The 15639-nt window shown below is 61.1% G+C and overlaps 1 protein-coding gene across 1 annotated transcript in view; it reads left to right on the top strand.

The window, feature by feature from the left end:
• Positions 1 to 15639, top strand: part of SCUBE3 (signal peptide, CUB domain and EGF like domain containing 3) — a 36524-nt gene that overhangs the window by 7192 nt on the left and 13693 nt on the right. Inside the window, exons 2-7 of the mRNA XM_054181013.1 lie at positions 1962 to 2084; positions 3059 to 3184; positions 6241 to 6375; positions 9439 to 9564; positions 10511 to 10627; positions 14873 to 14920. Coding sequence (XP_054036988.1) covers positions 1962 to 2084; positions 3059 to 3184; positions 6241 to 6375; positions 9439 to 9564; positions 10511 to 10627; positions 14873 to 14920 — 675 coding nt within the window. The remainder of the gene's footprint in view (positions 1 to 1961; positions 2085 to 3058; positions 3185 to 6240; positions 6376 to 9438; positions 9565 to 10510; positions 10628 to 14872; positions 14921 to 15639) is intronic.

Genomic DNA, 15639 nt, shown 5'->3' with positions numbered 1-15639 from the left:
CAACGGCGCTCGCCGGTGATGGAGGCGCTTCCTCCTGTGCCGAAAGTCTCCCTAAGCCTGGAAAGGTGGTTGGGAAGGAGGGACCTCTGCGCTCCGGCGGCTTTTGTGGATTTATTTTCCAGTGGTGATTATTTCCATGCACTTTCCGCTTTGCAGGTGGTTCAGGGGTGCGGTGGGGTGGCCGTGCCCCAGGGCGGGGATGGTGTTTGCAGCCAAAAATGAAGTTTGGCTGGGGAGGAACCAAACCTGAGCCCCGCTCAGCTCCCCGAAGGGATAACAGGCCCTCCCAAGCCCCCGTGGGACCCCCGGCGCGGGGTGGGCTGCCTGCCGCTCCCCGGGGATGCCGGGGGGGTCATAGCGCGGTGGCCCCATGGGCAGTGCCGTGGGTGCTGGAGGCGACGGTGCCTGCGGGGAGCAGGGTGCTGGTGGCCCGTGCAATCCCTCCGTCGTCTCCGCCGCGGTGGGTCAGCCCCCAGCCGGTGATTAATGGCCCAAGGGAGGCCGTGGTGGCCGCGGGCCATGGCTAATGTCAAATAACAAATATGAATGCGGGCTGTAAATATTTATACAATGCGCAGGCACGTGCCGCCTCCCGGGTGCAAAGGCACAGCTCTCCTCCCCCCCGACCGGGTGACGCACATCTCCCGGCAAAAATCTGCCCGGGTGGCCGGGGAGAGGGCTCAGGCCAGTGCTCCCGTGGCCATGGCCGCCGTCCCGGCGGGGCTGGCGGGGCTCTCTGCCTGCCCGCGGCTCGCAGGGATGTTTCGTGTCTCCTGGGACGTCCCAGAGCACTTCTGTCCTTGAGGTTGCAGAAAAGCAGCTTTTTAAAGGCAGCTGAGAACTTCGCAGCCTCAGGCTCCTCTTTGTGGGGTACCGGGAAGCTGGAGGGACCCTCCGATCCCGCTTCCCTGGTGGAACCCTCCCCATCCCCCGGGGAGGCGGTTGGGGGTGAACCCCCCTGGGAGCAGCCCACGTGCCCGTGGGGTCGGAGCGGGGTGCTCGGGTTGCTCCCGGGGGCTGTAGGAGATGCTCAGCCCCCACCTCACCCCCCAGGGACACCCCGCTGCCTCACACCACTGCCAGGCATCCACAGCCAGCGAGGGGGACGTGCCCGCTCCGGGGCACCACGTCTCCCGTACTGCCCACGCAGGGAGGGCAGAGAGCAGCCAGGTGAGCAGCCTCTTGCCCAAAAACCTCCGCCCCACACGCTGGAGGCTTCTCTGTTTCCCAAATACCATTAAAACCTCCGCTCCTGTGGCCTGCTGCCATGGCAAAGCCTTGGGCATCGCCGCTGGAGGCCGTCACTGGCGCGCGATGCTCCGGAGGTGATGTCGCGGGTACCACGGCGCTGCATCCCGGATGAGTGGGTTGATGGGCAAAGGGGGCTGGGGGGAGGACGCGGATTTTGGCTGTCCCCCCAAGGAAACCTTGACGTTTATCCCAGTTCTCTCTCCTGCTTCCCGCTCCCGGCTCCCAGGTTTATTTAGTGAGGTCCCTGCTAATTCGTGCACATTCCTCCGCGCCTAAGAATAGAAAGCGATGACGATTATTTGGGTGACTGGTCGGCTCAGGAAACGGCTAATTGGAGACAGAGACTTTCACCTCTGCCTGGGCTGGCTCCAGCCTGGACTACGGGCGCCGGAGCGGCGTTTCCTATCATCAGACAGGCGAAAGGGTCGGGGAGTCTCAGGGTGGGTTGTATAAGAGCAGGGACACAGGTAGGGCTCTTTGGGAGTGGACCCAGCGTCTCACTGGGTCCCACAGTGAGCCCATCGCCCGTTGCGTCAGGGCTGGGCGTGGGGAAGCCACTAAGGAGCAAAGCAGCGGCATTCTGGTCCATGCGCGGGTTGAAAAGCCGGAGGGACGCTCGGTTTCCTCACCTCGGGCGATGGCTCCCATGGGGAGACAGGGAGAGCTTCCCCTGGCTGCCCCCATCGCTCCCCTCGTCTCTCCCCTTGCAGATGTCGACGAGTGCGTGGAGGGCACCGACAACTGCCACATCGACGCCATCTGCCAGAACACTCCCAAGTCCTACAAGTGCATCTGCAAGTCCGGCTACACCGGTGACGGGAAGCACTGCAAAGGTAGGGCCACGCCACCACCGCTGGGGCCGGAGCCCCTCCGACGAGTGACAGCCCCGGCAGCAACGTCCCCTGCCCTGGCAAAAAGGCCACTTGTTCACCCCAGCCCATTGCAAACCCTTTATTCCCCTTTTCTACCCCAAACTCCCAGCCTGTTGATGCTGCGGTGCATGGGGACGGAGAGGAGTGTGACTGTCCTTGCCGGTGGCGGCGGCCACCATGGCCACCAAGCCTTTGCAAGGCTGGGGCTGCCCGGGCCCAGGAGGGGCACCTGGGGCTGGTTTGAAACGATCTGGGCTTTTTTTCCTGCAGGATTTTCAATGCAGAGGCTGCAGAACTGGGTTAGCAGCTGAAACATGAAAACCTTAAAAATAAGATCTAGAGATAGAGATGATGTAGATGTAGATGTAGATGTAAATATCCATACCTGTGGATGTTTAGATATGGATATAGGTATAGATATAGGTATATATGCAGCTGAGTGGGGCATGGAAAGAAAACGGATTCCTTGGAGGAGCGGCAGCAGGAAAGCAGGAATGGGGCAGGGGAGAAATTCCCGGCTCTGCTTGGAGCGGGTCCGGGGTCGGGATGGGCTGAGTACAAATAGCAGCGGGATTAAAGCGCGCTCCAGGCACAGCAAGGCTTCGCCATGGAGACGGGCAGCTCTGCCCACCACCAACGGGAAATCCCGTGCGATTCCCAGCACACCGCGCTGTGTGTTCGATACAGCAGGTTAACGGGAAGTCCAGGGTCTAGACTGGGGAGGAGAGGGGTGTTTTTGCAGGGTGTGGAGGGATGCTGTAGGTGATAACGGAGCTGGGGACCTGCTGGAATAAGCAGAGACAGCAGAGACCCCAGGCACAATATCAGCCGGGTTGCAAACACACTGGAGACGGGGCACTGCAGCACCCGTGCAGCGAGTTGTCCGTCCTCAGCCGGGGCAGCTCCACAGCTCTCCTGCCCTCCTCTCTCTGCAGATGTCGACGAGTGCGAGCGGGAGGACAACGCGGGCTGTGTCCACGAGTGCGTCAACATCCCCGGCAACTACCGCTGTACCTGCTACGATGGCTTCCGCCTGGCGCACGATGGCCACAACTGCTTAGGTGAGGCACGGGCTCCCGGCACGCACGGGGGTGGGATGCTGGTGTGTCACAGCCACTCGGCAGCTCTGGCACCTTGGGACCAGCCCGCCAGCTTTCTTTGATGGCCATGCCCCAACCTCTGACCCCCCCAGAGCAGTCACAGTGCTGGGGGACCGTGGTGGCACTGTCATGGCTGCAAGCCGGCTCCAGACATGTCCCGTGCCGCGATGGCTTGCTGGGGACAGGATTGCTCCCCATCACGTGGGGGTGATGCTGGGGAATGATGCTCTGTGCGGGGAGAAAAACTTGCTCTGTGGGTCCATCTGTAGCCTGGGGGATGCTGGAGACAGGGAGGGATGGGTTTGGGGATGCTGGGGACAGGGAGGGATGGGTTTGGGGACACCGTGTGCGAGTTGCAGCCTCCCCGTGGCCGCATCCTGCTGCAGCGAGCGGCCGGGCCAGCTTCTCTGCTCCGCTGCCGAAGGCAGGACCAACCGGCGGGGCTCAGCCGGGCCCTGCCGCTCGCTCCGCTCGTGCTTGAGATCAGCCCTGCACCTGCCAAAATAGATGAGTTAATAGCAAATATGGTGGGGATGGGAACCGGCGAAGGGACAGGGTAAATAATCCCTGGGCCAAGACAAACCCGGCATCTGCCTACGGAGCGGCCGTGCATCCTCCCCGCCGCTTCCCGCTGCCCCAAACTCCATCCGGCCGCGGTGAAGCCAAAGCTGCCGGCAGAGCCCCGGGGCCGGCCAGGCTCCCCGCACCCCGGCACCCGCTTCCTCCCTCAGCACCCGCGGGTGGGATCGCCAGGGCATGGGGCCACCCCCCCCCTTCCCTCTGCCTGGAGCTCATGCTATTTTCTAATTAGTGTCTGCAGAGGGGTCATTAATGAGCTCATCACTGGGAGGAGGAGGAGGGGGAAGGGATTATGGACACATACGCTTTGCATTAACCACCATCACCGGGATCTTTGCAGCCTCCTCGGGGAGGGGGGAGATTTACACAGCTGGGAGGAGGCGCGGGCGGCTCTGCCTTCCTCTCCCGGGGGAGGATGAGCCCGAGGAGAAGAAAGGAAAGCCGGGCTCCGTGAGCCGCAGACGTCATGTGTTTACAGAGTTGGGTAGGAGGGGATGGAGGTGGCCGGGGAGCAGCCGGGTGAGGGGGCAGATGGGAGATGCTGGGGGGGGGCAGCCCCATCTCCCCCCTTGAGCCTTTCCTCGGCTCACCCCAGCGTCTCGGCCGCGTTGCTTTGCCGTAGGGATGGTGCAGGTTTATCCCCTGGAGCCCATTTTACAGATCAGGCTGTTGAGACCCTGCATACTCTGGGTGGGTTTGCTCAGCGGCTGCTGTCGGGGGGCAGCAGGGATGAACCCCAGTGGGTTTTTCCCATCCTCCTTTCCCCCTTCATCCTGACTGTGCTTTGCCCAGCCTGCAAACATCCCCTCTCAGCCAACAGAAGGAGAAGCAGAGCAAAGCAGAGGGTCATGCCAGGCTTTGCTGGCACTGTGGGCAGTGGCGGAGCTGGAGGTGGGTGGGCGTACGCACCCACTGCCCCCCCCGTCATCCACCCCGGGCGACCTTTTGAACCAGGACAGGAATTCAAGCCCCCGTCCTGACACGGGCCCTGCTGGCTTCTGCCCATCTCCGTTGTATTTAATAAAACAGGTATTAGAGCGGGGGAGTCTCGTTTCAGCCATCGGGTTTGAACGGCTGCCGCCTCATTTTTGTGCGGAGCTTGAAGGAGAAGTCGCAAGACCTTAAGCCCTTGTTATAAGCGGGGGGGATTTGAGGAGAGTTATTGGCGTCTGCAGGACGTAGCTTGGCTGGGACGAGCCTCGGAGGATGCTGCAAGCCTCCTGCCATCGCAGAGGACGTCCCTTTTGTGCCTGGCTGCAGACCGGCTGTCAGCCCTAGCCTGCCCAGCGGGGGCCCGGGGGGTGAGATGATGTTTTCCACACCTCCTTTCCAAGGTAGCGGGTTTTTGGGGTGCTCCCGGGCTCCGCTCCCACGGCAGTTTCCAGCTGGAGCTGCAGCCCCTGCTTTGATTTCTGAGCATCGCCCGGGGGTGCAGCATCCCGGGGCTGGGGCACGGTGCAAGGCACCCGCGCTGCTCGGGCGTCCATCTGTCTCTTTGCCCAAAAGCAAGGGGTTTTGGTGCGTGCCGTGCCACTCGGGGAGGAGGGCGGTGCTGGGAGCCCCCCCGGCAGTGCCATCACTGAGCCGCTATTCCAGCGTTTCTGGCGTTTCCGATGCTGGCGGGGCTCAGCTTTCCCCTCCGCCGCCAGCTCGGCAACGCTCGAGCGCACGGGAAGCTTTCTTTGGCACCCAGCCCCTCGCTCCCCGGCGCGACTCCGTCACCCGGCCCCGCGGGCGGAGGGGACGGGGTGGCCGTGGTGAAGGTTTGCTGCTCTGCTCAAGCCCGGCATCCCAGTTCGGGCACTGGTGGGTTGACCTTGGACCACTGTCCCCAAAAACCCTCTGGAGAGAGCAACGGGCTGTTGCTCTTCATTAAATTTGGGATTTGCAGGGATGCAGCAGTGAGGGCATCGCTGCTGCCGTGGATGTGTGCTTCCAGCCCCTTCCAGCCTTGGTTTGTTAAACCAAAACAGGCAGGAGGGCAGCGGCAGAGCTGCTGGGGATTTGAGTCTCCTTACAAGTAATTATCCCGCTCTGGGCTAAGGTTTCCCAGCTCCCCCTAATGAAGTGCAGGCGTCCCCAGCTGCCGACGGGCTCGGAGGGGCTGGGACCCGGGGGCAGCTGCAGCCGGCATCCCGGGTGCTTTGGGGGGGGTCCCAGGACAAGGAAAGTCCCTTTCTCTGTGGTTTGGGCTGTAAAATGAGGCCGGACCTTCTTTGCCCATCAGCCGGGGAAGCTGTGTGGCCTCTGCGACCCACCCCTTGGTGTGCTTTGCCTTCATCCCCCGCAGCCCTAAAGCATCCCCCTTTCTTTTTGCTGGAGGAGCACGGGTGTAAAGCAGGAATAATTTGCTATCCGGTGAATCTCGCACACCCGCGTCCCCATCCCCTCAGCGTGCCACGGCGCCGCGCTCACCCCCTGCCACCTTCCCTTTGCAGACCTGGACGAGTGCTCGGAGGGCAACGGGGGCTGCCAGCAAACCTGCGTCAACATGATGGGCAGCTACGAGTGCTTCTGCCGGGAGGGCTTCTTCCTCAGCGACAACCAGCACACCTGCATCCAGCGCCCCGAAGGTGAGTGCACGGCATCTCTCTGCCCCGGGGCACCCTCCGTCCCCTGCATTTATCGGGCAGGTCCGTCCCCCATCGCCCGTGCACCCTGCCTGGCTTTGGGTGCCGGTGCTGGCTCATAACCCTTCTCGGTGCTGCAAATTTAAAAGCAAATTCATTATGAGCGCGTTGGGAGAGGATGCTGCGGGGCTAATGAACATCTCCGTAACGAAACCCTCGCAGGCCCCTTTATCAAGCACTATAATACCAAACGGAGGACGTTTAATCCTATATCCAGAGCGTTTTATTAAATAAAAGGTACCTGGATATCCTCACGCCACCCTGCGAGACTCGTCTTCTCCTGCCAGGGCTTGCGCAGCACCGAGCCCTTCGTCTCAATATCAGCTCTAAATTGCTGCCGTCTGGAGCGATCTCTTAGCCAAAATAGGAGGAAATGAGAGATTTTTGCGTCTCTGCTGATTTTTATCTCCACTGCTTGGCAAAGCCAGCTAAGTGGTTTTGCTTTCCTCCTTCCCAGCTGTGTCGGTCCCTCCAGCTCCCTGGGGAATCCCACCCAGCCCAGGACGGCTCAGTGGCCATGGTGGCATCTCCTGTGTTCCCGTCCCCCCCCCCGCCCCGGTGACGCCGTGGGTGGCCCCTGCTGGGGACAGGGATGCAGGTGCTGGGTTTTGAGCTGATTTTTTGAGCTGAACGGCTGCAGAGCGTTGGCAGCCCAGGGATGTCTGCGTTGCTTCTGCACCCCGAGACTGGTCTCGTGACTGCCATGTGGTCCCCGAGCTCGGGGGCAGGGGCGGCTGCTGGGGGGGCCCCCGGGCTGTGAGCCTGGAAAAAGCGGAGAGCTGAGGACAGTTTGGGGTCTGATGTTAACGCCTGTTCTGACTTGACTCCTGGCTCCTCGGGCACTGCCAAGGCAGAGGCATCCGGTATTAGAGAGCTAAACCTCAACGTTACGGCCGCTTCCTTCCTTCTGGGGTCCCTGCCAGCTCCTGCTCTCTCTTCTCCTACCCTGGCAGGAGGCTTTCCCCTTTCCTTCCCCTCTTTCTCTGTGTCTCAATCTCCCTCTTACTTTCTTCTCTCCCTCCTGACGCAGGGGAGATGAAACCCTGCTGGGTCGAGAGACCCAGGGGATGGATCCCAGGACCCCGCTCCTGCAGCACCAGGACCCTCTCCCTCGCACTGGCCAGTCCCTCCCAGTAAGGAGAGGCCAAGGGCTGGGTCTCATTGGGGTATCGGTGCCTTTAAACCCTGTCGCACTCAGCCTGCTGATGACAGCGGAGCCACCAGAAGGAACGAGCAGGGTCCTTACATGGTGCTGGTGCAAGAGCAGATGATGATGATGCAGGGAGAGGAAGGATTAAAGGGGGTGCATCCCTTCCCAGGTGGTGGCTGTAGGCACTGAAGGATTGCTGTGCAGCCAAGGAGGATGCTGTGCCCGGGTGGAATCGCCTGGGGAGTCTTAGGAAAACAGAGTGCGGCCGTCCTGGCCTGGAGGGGAGCCAGGGCGCACGGATGCCAGAGCTTGCATCTCCGCTGGGATGTGCTGGGGGATCTCTGCAGATCGCCGGCTGTCGGGATGTGGCTTCTCTGGAAGGTGCATCCCTGGGGAGCAGCAGGGCAGGGTCAGCCTTGGAGGTCTCGGTGTCCGCCGTGGTACCCGGGATGCAGCAGAGATGCTGCCAGGTGGGAAAGAGCAGCAGTGAAAAAGAAGGGGAGAGAAAAGCCACTGTTGGGAGGGGAGGCTGGGAGCGCTTGGCTGTTCCCAGCATCCCTGGGGCATCGCGTGCCCCAGGGGGTCTCAGGGCAGGGCTGAGTGGAACGTGGGGGGTTCACAGCAGCATCCTGGTCCTGGGGCAGGTTGGAGGGTGCCAGGGGGGGCTGGAGTGGGGCTCCCCACAGGTTGGGGGTTCCCAGCCCCGGCACAGAGGGCAGGGAAGGGAGGGCTGGTGCGGTTGGAGGCAGGAGGCTCTAATTACAGAGGGCTCGCCTGCCACCGCAGTTACAGACGATCGCCCTGTCCTGGAGTGGAGCCAGGCGGGATCTGCTGGGCAGGTGATGGGGAGCAGCCTGGGACACCCACAGGCTCCAACCTGTGGTTTTTAACCCTTCCCGTGCCTGCTTAGTGCATCTCAGCATCCTCCTTCAAGGTGCCGTGTCCCCATAAGGACCTTCCCTCCTCACCCTCCTGCCCCAGGCTCTTGGCAGCCCACGGGCTTGCAGCTCTGCCCCGTCCCCCATCCTGATGCCAGCATTGCTCACCCTGCGGTGGGCTTGACACCGGGAGCCTGGAAAGGAGCCGACCCCCTCCCTCTGCCAGAAAAAGGCCCTGGGCAGGCGGTTGCCTCTCCTGGAGGGCCGTCCCCAGCTTGCTGTGGGTTTTGTTAAATGTCTCATAAACTCCTGTCAATGCCCCGTTTGGCATCCGCAGAACCGGGCTTTCTGCAACTGGGTGTCCCCTGCACCCCCAGAGAAACTGGGGTGGGACGGGGCTGTGGATGGGCCAGTGAGGGTGAAACAGCAGCTCCGATAATGGGAACCAGCAGCTCCCCAAACCCTCGTTCCTCAGCGGCTGCAGCGTGTGAATCCTCCCCGAGCTGTCAGTGCATCCCGTGCCTTACGGGCACAGCCCCGGGGCTCATCCTGGTGGAGCAGCTCCAGGGCTGGACCCCCCAGTAGCCGGCTCTGCCCCCCCAAAACCCTTCCTTGCTCGGCTGAACAATGCCACAGCTGCCTGCCCAAGGGTCTGTAATGACAACCACGCTCACCCCATCCTCCCTGTCTTCCGAAAAGGAGCTGCGTCGCTCCCACCCGTCGGTGCCGGGCAGGGGTGGTGGGCAGCAGTGGCTTCTTTCCAAGGTCCATCTTCCCAAGCCGCTCTGTGCCAGGAGGTCCTGCCCTTCAAGGCACTGCACGGGGTTCTCCTGTCCCATTTAAGGTCCTTGCTTGTAAGGTTTTCCCCTTCGTTGCCCCCCTCTCCCCATCCCCATCCCACCCCAGACATCCTTCTGCCGCCGCGGACCGCTGCCAGCAAGCTTTTGGAGCTTTTCTTTGCTTCCTTCTCTCTTTTAGAAGGAATGAACTGCATGAATAAGAACCACGGCTGCGCCCACATCTGCCGGGAGACCCCCAAGGGGGGCATCGCCTGCGAGTGCCGCCCCGGCTTCGAGCTCACCAAGAACCAGCGCGACTGCAAACGTAAGGAGAGTGCTCCAGGGATGGGGATATGGCCTCGGGGACCCCTAACCTTGTCCCCATGGTACAGGCATCTCCTGCAGTGCACTGACCCCCCCGGTAGCAATCGGTTTATGGAGCCTGAAACCCTCTGGCTTCATTTTCCTCCGTCTCTGCCTCTGCGGCCCTTAGAGATGATGCTCCTGGCATCCTCCTCTGCTGTGAGACATCGTGCCCTTACACCGAGTGGGCTGAAGTGGTAGTTAAAGGGGGTCCTGGAGGCTCAGCATCCCCTGTCCTGGTCCCATCAGCTTCGCTTTCCCAAGAGGAGATGAGCCGGGAGAGTGCGATCGGCACGGGAGGAGCGCAGGAATCCTCTCCCCGGGGGTTGTGGTGCTCTCAGCCTGTCTGATCTCCTGCCAGCATCTCGCTGGCATTGCCAGGGTTATTATATAGATATGCATGTGTTTATGCAATTATTTTTATTTTGTTTCTCATTTGCTGTCTGCAGCAAATGAGCAAAATCGCTGATGGAATGGAGTTTTAATCCTATGAGCCTGCTTTCCCTCCAAGCTAAATGAACAGTACGCCTTGCCCCCCGGGGAGAGCTGGCAGGGATTCCCAGGAGCACCTGAGTCATTCCAGAACTCGGGAAAGTCCCACCCATCCCCTGTAACACCAGATCCAGGGTCAGGGGCAACCAGCCCATGGGTCCCCTTTGCTTGGGCTCCACCGGTGGCATTTAGCTGATATGCAAAGGGAAGACGTGAGAAACCACATAACAGTTTGCATCTGCCAAGATCCCGCAGGGAAAGTCGAAGGGCTTTAGCAATTATCCAGGAGGGAGGGATCTCTCCGAGGGTACGGAGGAGGTTTTTCCAAGCCGGCTTTATGCTACTGCCGGGGGATGCCGGGTGGGGAAGAGAAGGGCTGGGGCCGTGGGTGACGGCCGGTGCTTTGCCTCCCGCAGTGACCTGCAACTACGGGAACGGGGGCTGCCAGCACACCTGCGACGACACCGACCAGGGGCCCAAGTGCGGCTGCCACGTCAAGTTCTTGCTGCACTCTGACGGGGTGACGTGCATCGGTAGGTGCGAGCCATTGCCGGGCCGCGGGGACGTGGGTCGGGGTGCGGGATGGCTCGTCTTCCTCCCTGGGCAATTTGCTCTTGGCCTGATGAAGGGTTTGGAGTTTTTTTTTTTTTTTTCAAGCTTTGGGGATGCGGCGTTTTCTTTTGCTGAAATCGGAGAAACTCGGTGCGTGTGTGAGGGATGCTGCGGGTACCCGCGGGGCGCAGGGATGCGTCGCTGCTCCACCACAGGGAGCAAAAGTGGCCGCGGGGGTGCTCGAGGGGACGTTTGGGGACAGGTCGGTTGTCGGGGTGCGGGCGGGGGTCCCTGCCTGCCTGCGTCCTGCTGGAGGGAGAGGGGGGAGGATGTCCCCGTGCTAGAAATGGTTACTGTCCCCGTCACCGGCAGCGTTCGGGGAGGGACACGGAGGGCACGGATTTGGCTGTGGTGATCTGTTCTGAGTTGGCACTGTGAGGCCTCGGCTCAGGAACAATTGTCTTGCAAGAAAAAAAAACCCCGAAACCCCAACAACCTGACAACTCAACCGGCCCCCCCCGAATTGTCCTTTTCCTCTGTGTGTTTTCAAATTGTAAAACATCAAACAGAGATAGAAGTTTTACTGGTTTCATATGCTTGCGCTGTTTAACAGCTGATTTGATTTAAAAAAATGTTACATTCAGCGAGTGATTAAGTCCGCAAATTGCTCTAGACATTTCAGTTCTTATTGCAAAAATAAAAAAGAAAAAGGAATTGAAAGCAAGAGAGAGATTTTGGCTCCCCGTGGCCCCGCTGTGCCGGAACAGAAAACCCTCTGCGCTTTCCAAAGGCGGCTCCGTCCTCGGGGCGAACGGCAGACGAGCCCCCCGACCCCCCTGGTGGGGAGGGATGCTCGGGGCTGAGCCCCCAGCAGAGCCCTCCTGCCCGTCACCGCTGTCCCCCAGCCCGCTTCCAGGACTCATCCCAGTCCCTCCTGGCTGCTGGCAGGCGCTCGCAGCCCCTTGTCCCCGCCGTCCTCGTGTTTGCTCCCGCTGCATCCCATTCCAACCATTGAGGACCCTCCCGTGGGGTTATTGCCGTGCCTGGGGTGGGGAGCGCTCTTCCCACGGGGATTTTGGGACCCCGGGATGCGCCGGCGGGTGCGTTCCTCCCGGCTGGAGGTCCCCGTGCATGGTGTGTGCGTGTCGGTGTGAGGACTCGGGGAGGTTTGGCACCGAAATGATGCTCCTGAGCTGCTGGGTGCAGGGGGTGGGACACCCACCCTCCAAAGCATCTCATGATTTGGGGCATCGGATCTAGCTGAAGATGTCCCTGCTCACTGCCGGGGGGTTGGACTAGATGGCCTTTAAAGGTCCCTTCCAACCCAACACATTCTATGAGTCTATGGTTGGGGGATGCTCCGGAGCGGTGCGTTTGCCGGAGGGTCTCAGCGCTCAGACCCCGGGTACCACAGGTGGGAGGGTGGGATTTGGAGGGTTCCCAAATCGCTCCTCCTCATGGACTTGGCCAAAATCTCCCCCTTTGTCTCTGCGTCATGCACCGTGTCTGCTGGGGAGGCATCTCCCACCAGAGCCGATACATAGAATCATAGAATTATGGAATGGTTTGGGTTGGAAGGGACCTTAAAGATCATCCAGTGCCACCCCCTGCCCTGGGCAGGGACACCTCCCACCAGCCCAGGTTGCTCCAAGCCCCGTCCAACCTGGCCTTGAACCCCTCCAGGGATGGCCAGCCACAGCTTCTCTGGGCAACCTGGGCCAGGGGCTCACCACCCTCAGCAAAGAATTTCTTCCTCAGATCTCATCTAAATCTCCCCTATTTCAGCTTAAAACCGTTCCCCCTTGTCCCATGGCTCCCCTCCCTGATCCAGAGTCCCTCCCCATCCCTGGGATGCTCTTCCAAGGGCTCTCCCCTCCCTGGGGGAACCCAAGCACCAGCCCCAAAACCCACCGCCGCCCCTTTCGCACCCCTTTTGGGTCTGCAACCCCTTCTCCGCTCAGCTCCCGCGTCCCCGGGGGGATTCCCGGCCCCCCAGCCCCGCCACGGGAACGCTGCGGGATTGTGCTCCGGCCGCTGGGAGCCGGCGGCCGCCCCGTGGGGATGCCCAGCCGGCAGATTTACGGCCGAGGTACCTGCTCGGATATTTATAACCACCCTTTCTTGTTTTACAGCCGGGGCTCAGCAAACAGCTCTCCCCCCCTGCCGCCCGGTGCTCCCTCTGCCGCCCCTTCCCCATTTCCTCTGAAATATTTCATCATTTCAAGGGGAATAAAGTTTCCAGCGAGGGGAAACGCAAACTCGCTCCCCGGGCCATGGGCTTTGAAATTGTACGCGGTGCGTTTGATGGGCTGCCGGGACAGGCCCCTGGTCCAGGTTCCCTTCAGATCACACCACGCGGCAGGAAGCACGATCAGCCCCTTTGAGTGACAGTTTCATTAGGCCACGGCCGGTGTTTTTCATTTTTCCGCTTTTTATTGCTGCTTTTAAAAATGCAGATAATGAATAACATGCCTCTGAGCAAAGCAGGGCCAGCCCTAATGGCTCCCAACACGTCTGCAGGCTCGAGGGGGAGGGGGAGCCGGGAGGGGAGGCCGATGACCTTATATATTTATATTTATGCTCGAAAAGCAGCCTTTTTTTTTTTTCTAAAAAAAAAAAAATCGCACATAAAATCGCCTTCCAGCAGTCCAGGGTGCAGCGCCCGCGGGGAGATGCAAACCGGGCTGTCATAGTTGATGCGGATTTTGGCTTTCCGGTGATATTTGCCAGCCAGGGCATCATTGCCGGTATCTGGGGGGCAGGAGGGTCGTGGCTGTCCCCCGGCTCGCGGAGAGTAGCGGCGGAGCGGGAGGCGGTGGATGGGGAGGAAATATGATTAGATGGAGAAGGAAACTAAACCCAGCTCGAGTTTTATGGCCGATTTCCTGACCCGCGCCCAGGCGGTTTGCGGCGGCAGCGCCGACGCTCCCCAGCTTTGTGAAGCCGACGGTGCCGGGAGCGGGGGCTGCGCCGGACCCCGCTGCAGGGTGAATGTCGGGGACACCAGAGCCAAGGGACCGCGGCGTAGGAGGGCTCTGGGAAGGGGAAAAGCAGGGCACAGGGACGCGAGGCGGGTGGCCGTGGACATGCCATGCGTGCTCCCCCACCCACATGGACCTCCCCGAGGAGGACGTGATCCCTGCGGAGCCTCGGCACCCCGTGCCCCGGCTGCTGGATCCCTGCCCTCAGCCTGAGCCCCCCGGGACAGCCGGGGGCTGCCTGTCCCCTCTCTTCCCCTTCCACCGCCCTCCCCGCAGCACGGACCCGGTGTCGTTTCTCGTTAAGCGGGATGCGCTCGTCGCCGCTCGGTCCCACGGGTGACAGGCTCCACGTGCCACCGCAGCCCCGCGCTCGCCCCGGGGTTCTCCAGCTTCGGTCCAGCACTGCCACGGGGCTCTGTCCCCACAAAAAGAAGTGCTGAGGTGCCTTGTCCCCTCCCAAAAATGACCGAGATGAGGTGGGGGACATCTCACCAGCCATGGATGGGTGGCACCAGGCAGAATTTCCTTTACAGGGCAAAGCTCAAGCTAATTTTTTGAGGCAATCCCACAAAGTGATCCCTGGGTGGTTTCACACCGATGTGGGGGACCGTGCCTTTGCCCAGGCTGCTCTTGGCCCCTTCTTGGCCATTTGTCCCCCCCAGGCTCCCTCGGGTGCTCACCCCGGGGCTGCACCGTGTCTCCCTGCACCGATGCAGGGTGAGGCTGAGCATCCCCAGCGCACCCAAAATTTGGGCTCACTGCCGGCTCAGCTGATAAATCCAAGCGGTGCAAGTGCCACCGGTGGGACACGGTCGCCTTCCCAAAGCCCACGGCCGTGCAGTGCCTACGGCTCCCCTCAGGGATTGCAACCTGCCCCGGCATGTGCTGGTTTTGTGCCAGCGAGGACCCGATTCCCCAGACTAACGGGCTGCACTAACGCTCTTCGTAACGCGCTTCCTCCCTCTCGCTTGGGGCTCCGGATGCACGATGCGGAGCGTGAAACCGGTGGGGAGTCGGAGAGGTTGCGGGACACGGGATGCTGCAGACAGGGTGATGGAGGAGTCGATAGCACCGGACCCAAACCTCTGGGTTTGGTTCTTTTGGGAGGTGGAGGGGAGAAGAATCCCAAAGGGACGATGTCCACCAGGCTGGAAAGGCAGCGGAGTCGAACCCATTGACGTGTGACACCAACCGAGCTCCTTGCTGGACACTGTTTCTAAATCACTTTTTTATAATGTTAAACAGGGGAGAGACACTTCCAGCAACACGTTATCCTTGAGACGTTTTCTAATGGTAAATATTTTTGTTCTCTCTATCTCTGCGGAGGGGGTCTAACTGTAGACGGTCTCTCATCTCGAGATCCTAACGGGGTTCGGGGGGCCGAGCTGTCGCGCTAACCGCATGCCTCACTAACCCTGTCCCCCGCTGCTGCTTTTAAACCCCGCGGGGCAAGCCTGGCCTCGGGCTGCGGGTGGATTTTGCTTGGGGGGGACAGAGAAAGACCCTCCCCTGGCTGCGCTTGCATGAGGCGGGGGCTCTCGCGGTGCTTTGGTCGATCCAGCCCGGTGCAGGGGGTGATAATCCGCTTTCCAGTGGCTGTGGCAATGGTTATCCCCCCCCCTCAGCGGCCACCCACAAGGAGCTAGCAGTGTTCTGCCGGCGGCTGCGTGATGGGGAGGGGGATGCTCGTGCCCGTCTCTGTGCTGTGCACTCCCAAAGTTACCCCTTCGCGGAGCCCACCCCCTCGCAGACGGTCCCCTCTGCAGATGCGGGGACATTCAGGGTGTCCCCAGGGTTTGGTAAAGCTTCCAATTGTGCTTGGAGGCGGCACATTGCAGAGCTGCAGCAAATCGCGGAGCTGTGCATGACCTTTTGTTGGGCTGGGCACCGCGGCTGCTTCCCCAAGGATTTCTTTGCAACCCCCCCGCCGGGTCTCTAAACCCTTCTCAAAGGTAAGGTGATGCCTCTGCTCCGCCAAGAAGGACACGGAGGGGGTCTGAAGGTGCAGCCAC

The sequence above is a fragment of the Rissa tridactyla genome, chromosome 21, assembly GCF_028500815.1.
Source record: "Rissa tridactyla isolate bRisTri1 chromosome 21, bRisTri1.patW.cur.20221130, whole genome shotgun sequence".
In the NCBI taxonomy this organism is placed as follows: Eukaryota; Metazoa; Chordata; class Aves; order Charadriiformes; family Laridae; genus Rissa; species Rissa tridactyla.
Note: the sequence above shows the minus strand (reverse complement) of the source record. Positions and strands in the feature narration are given on the sequence as shown.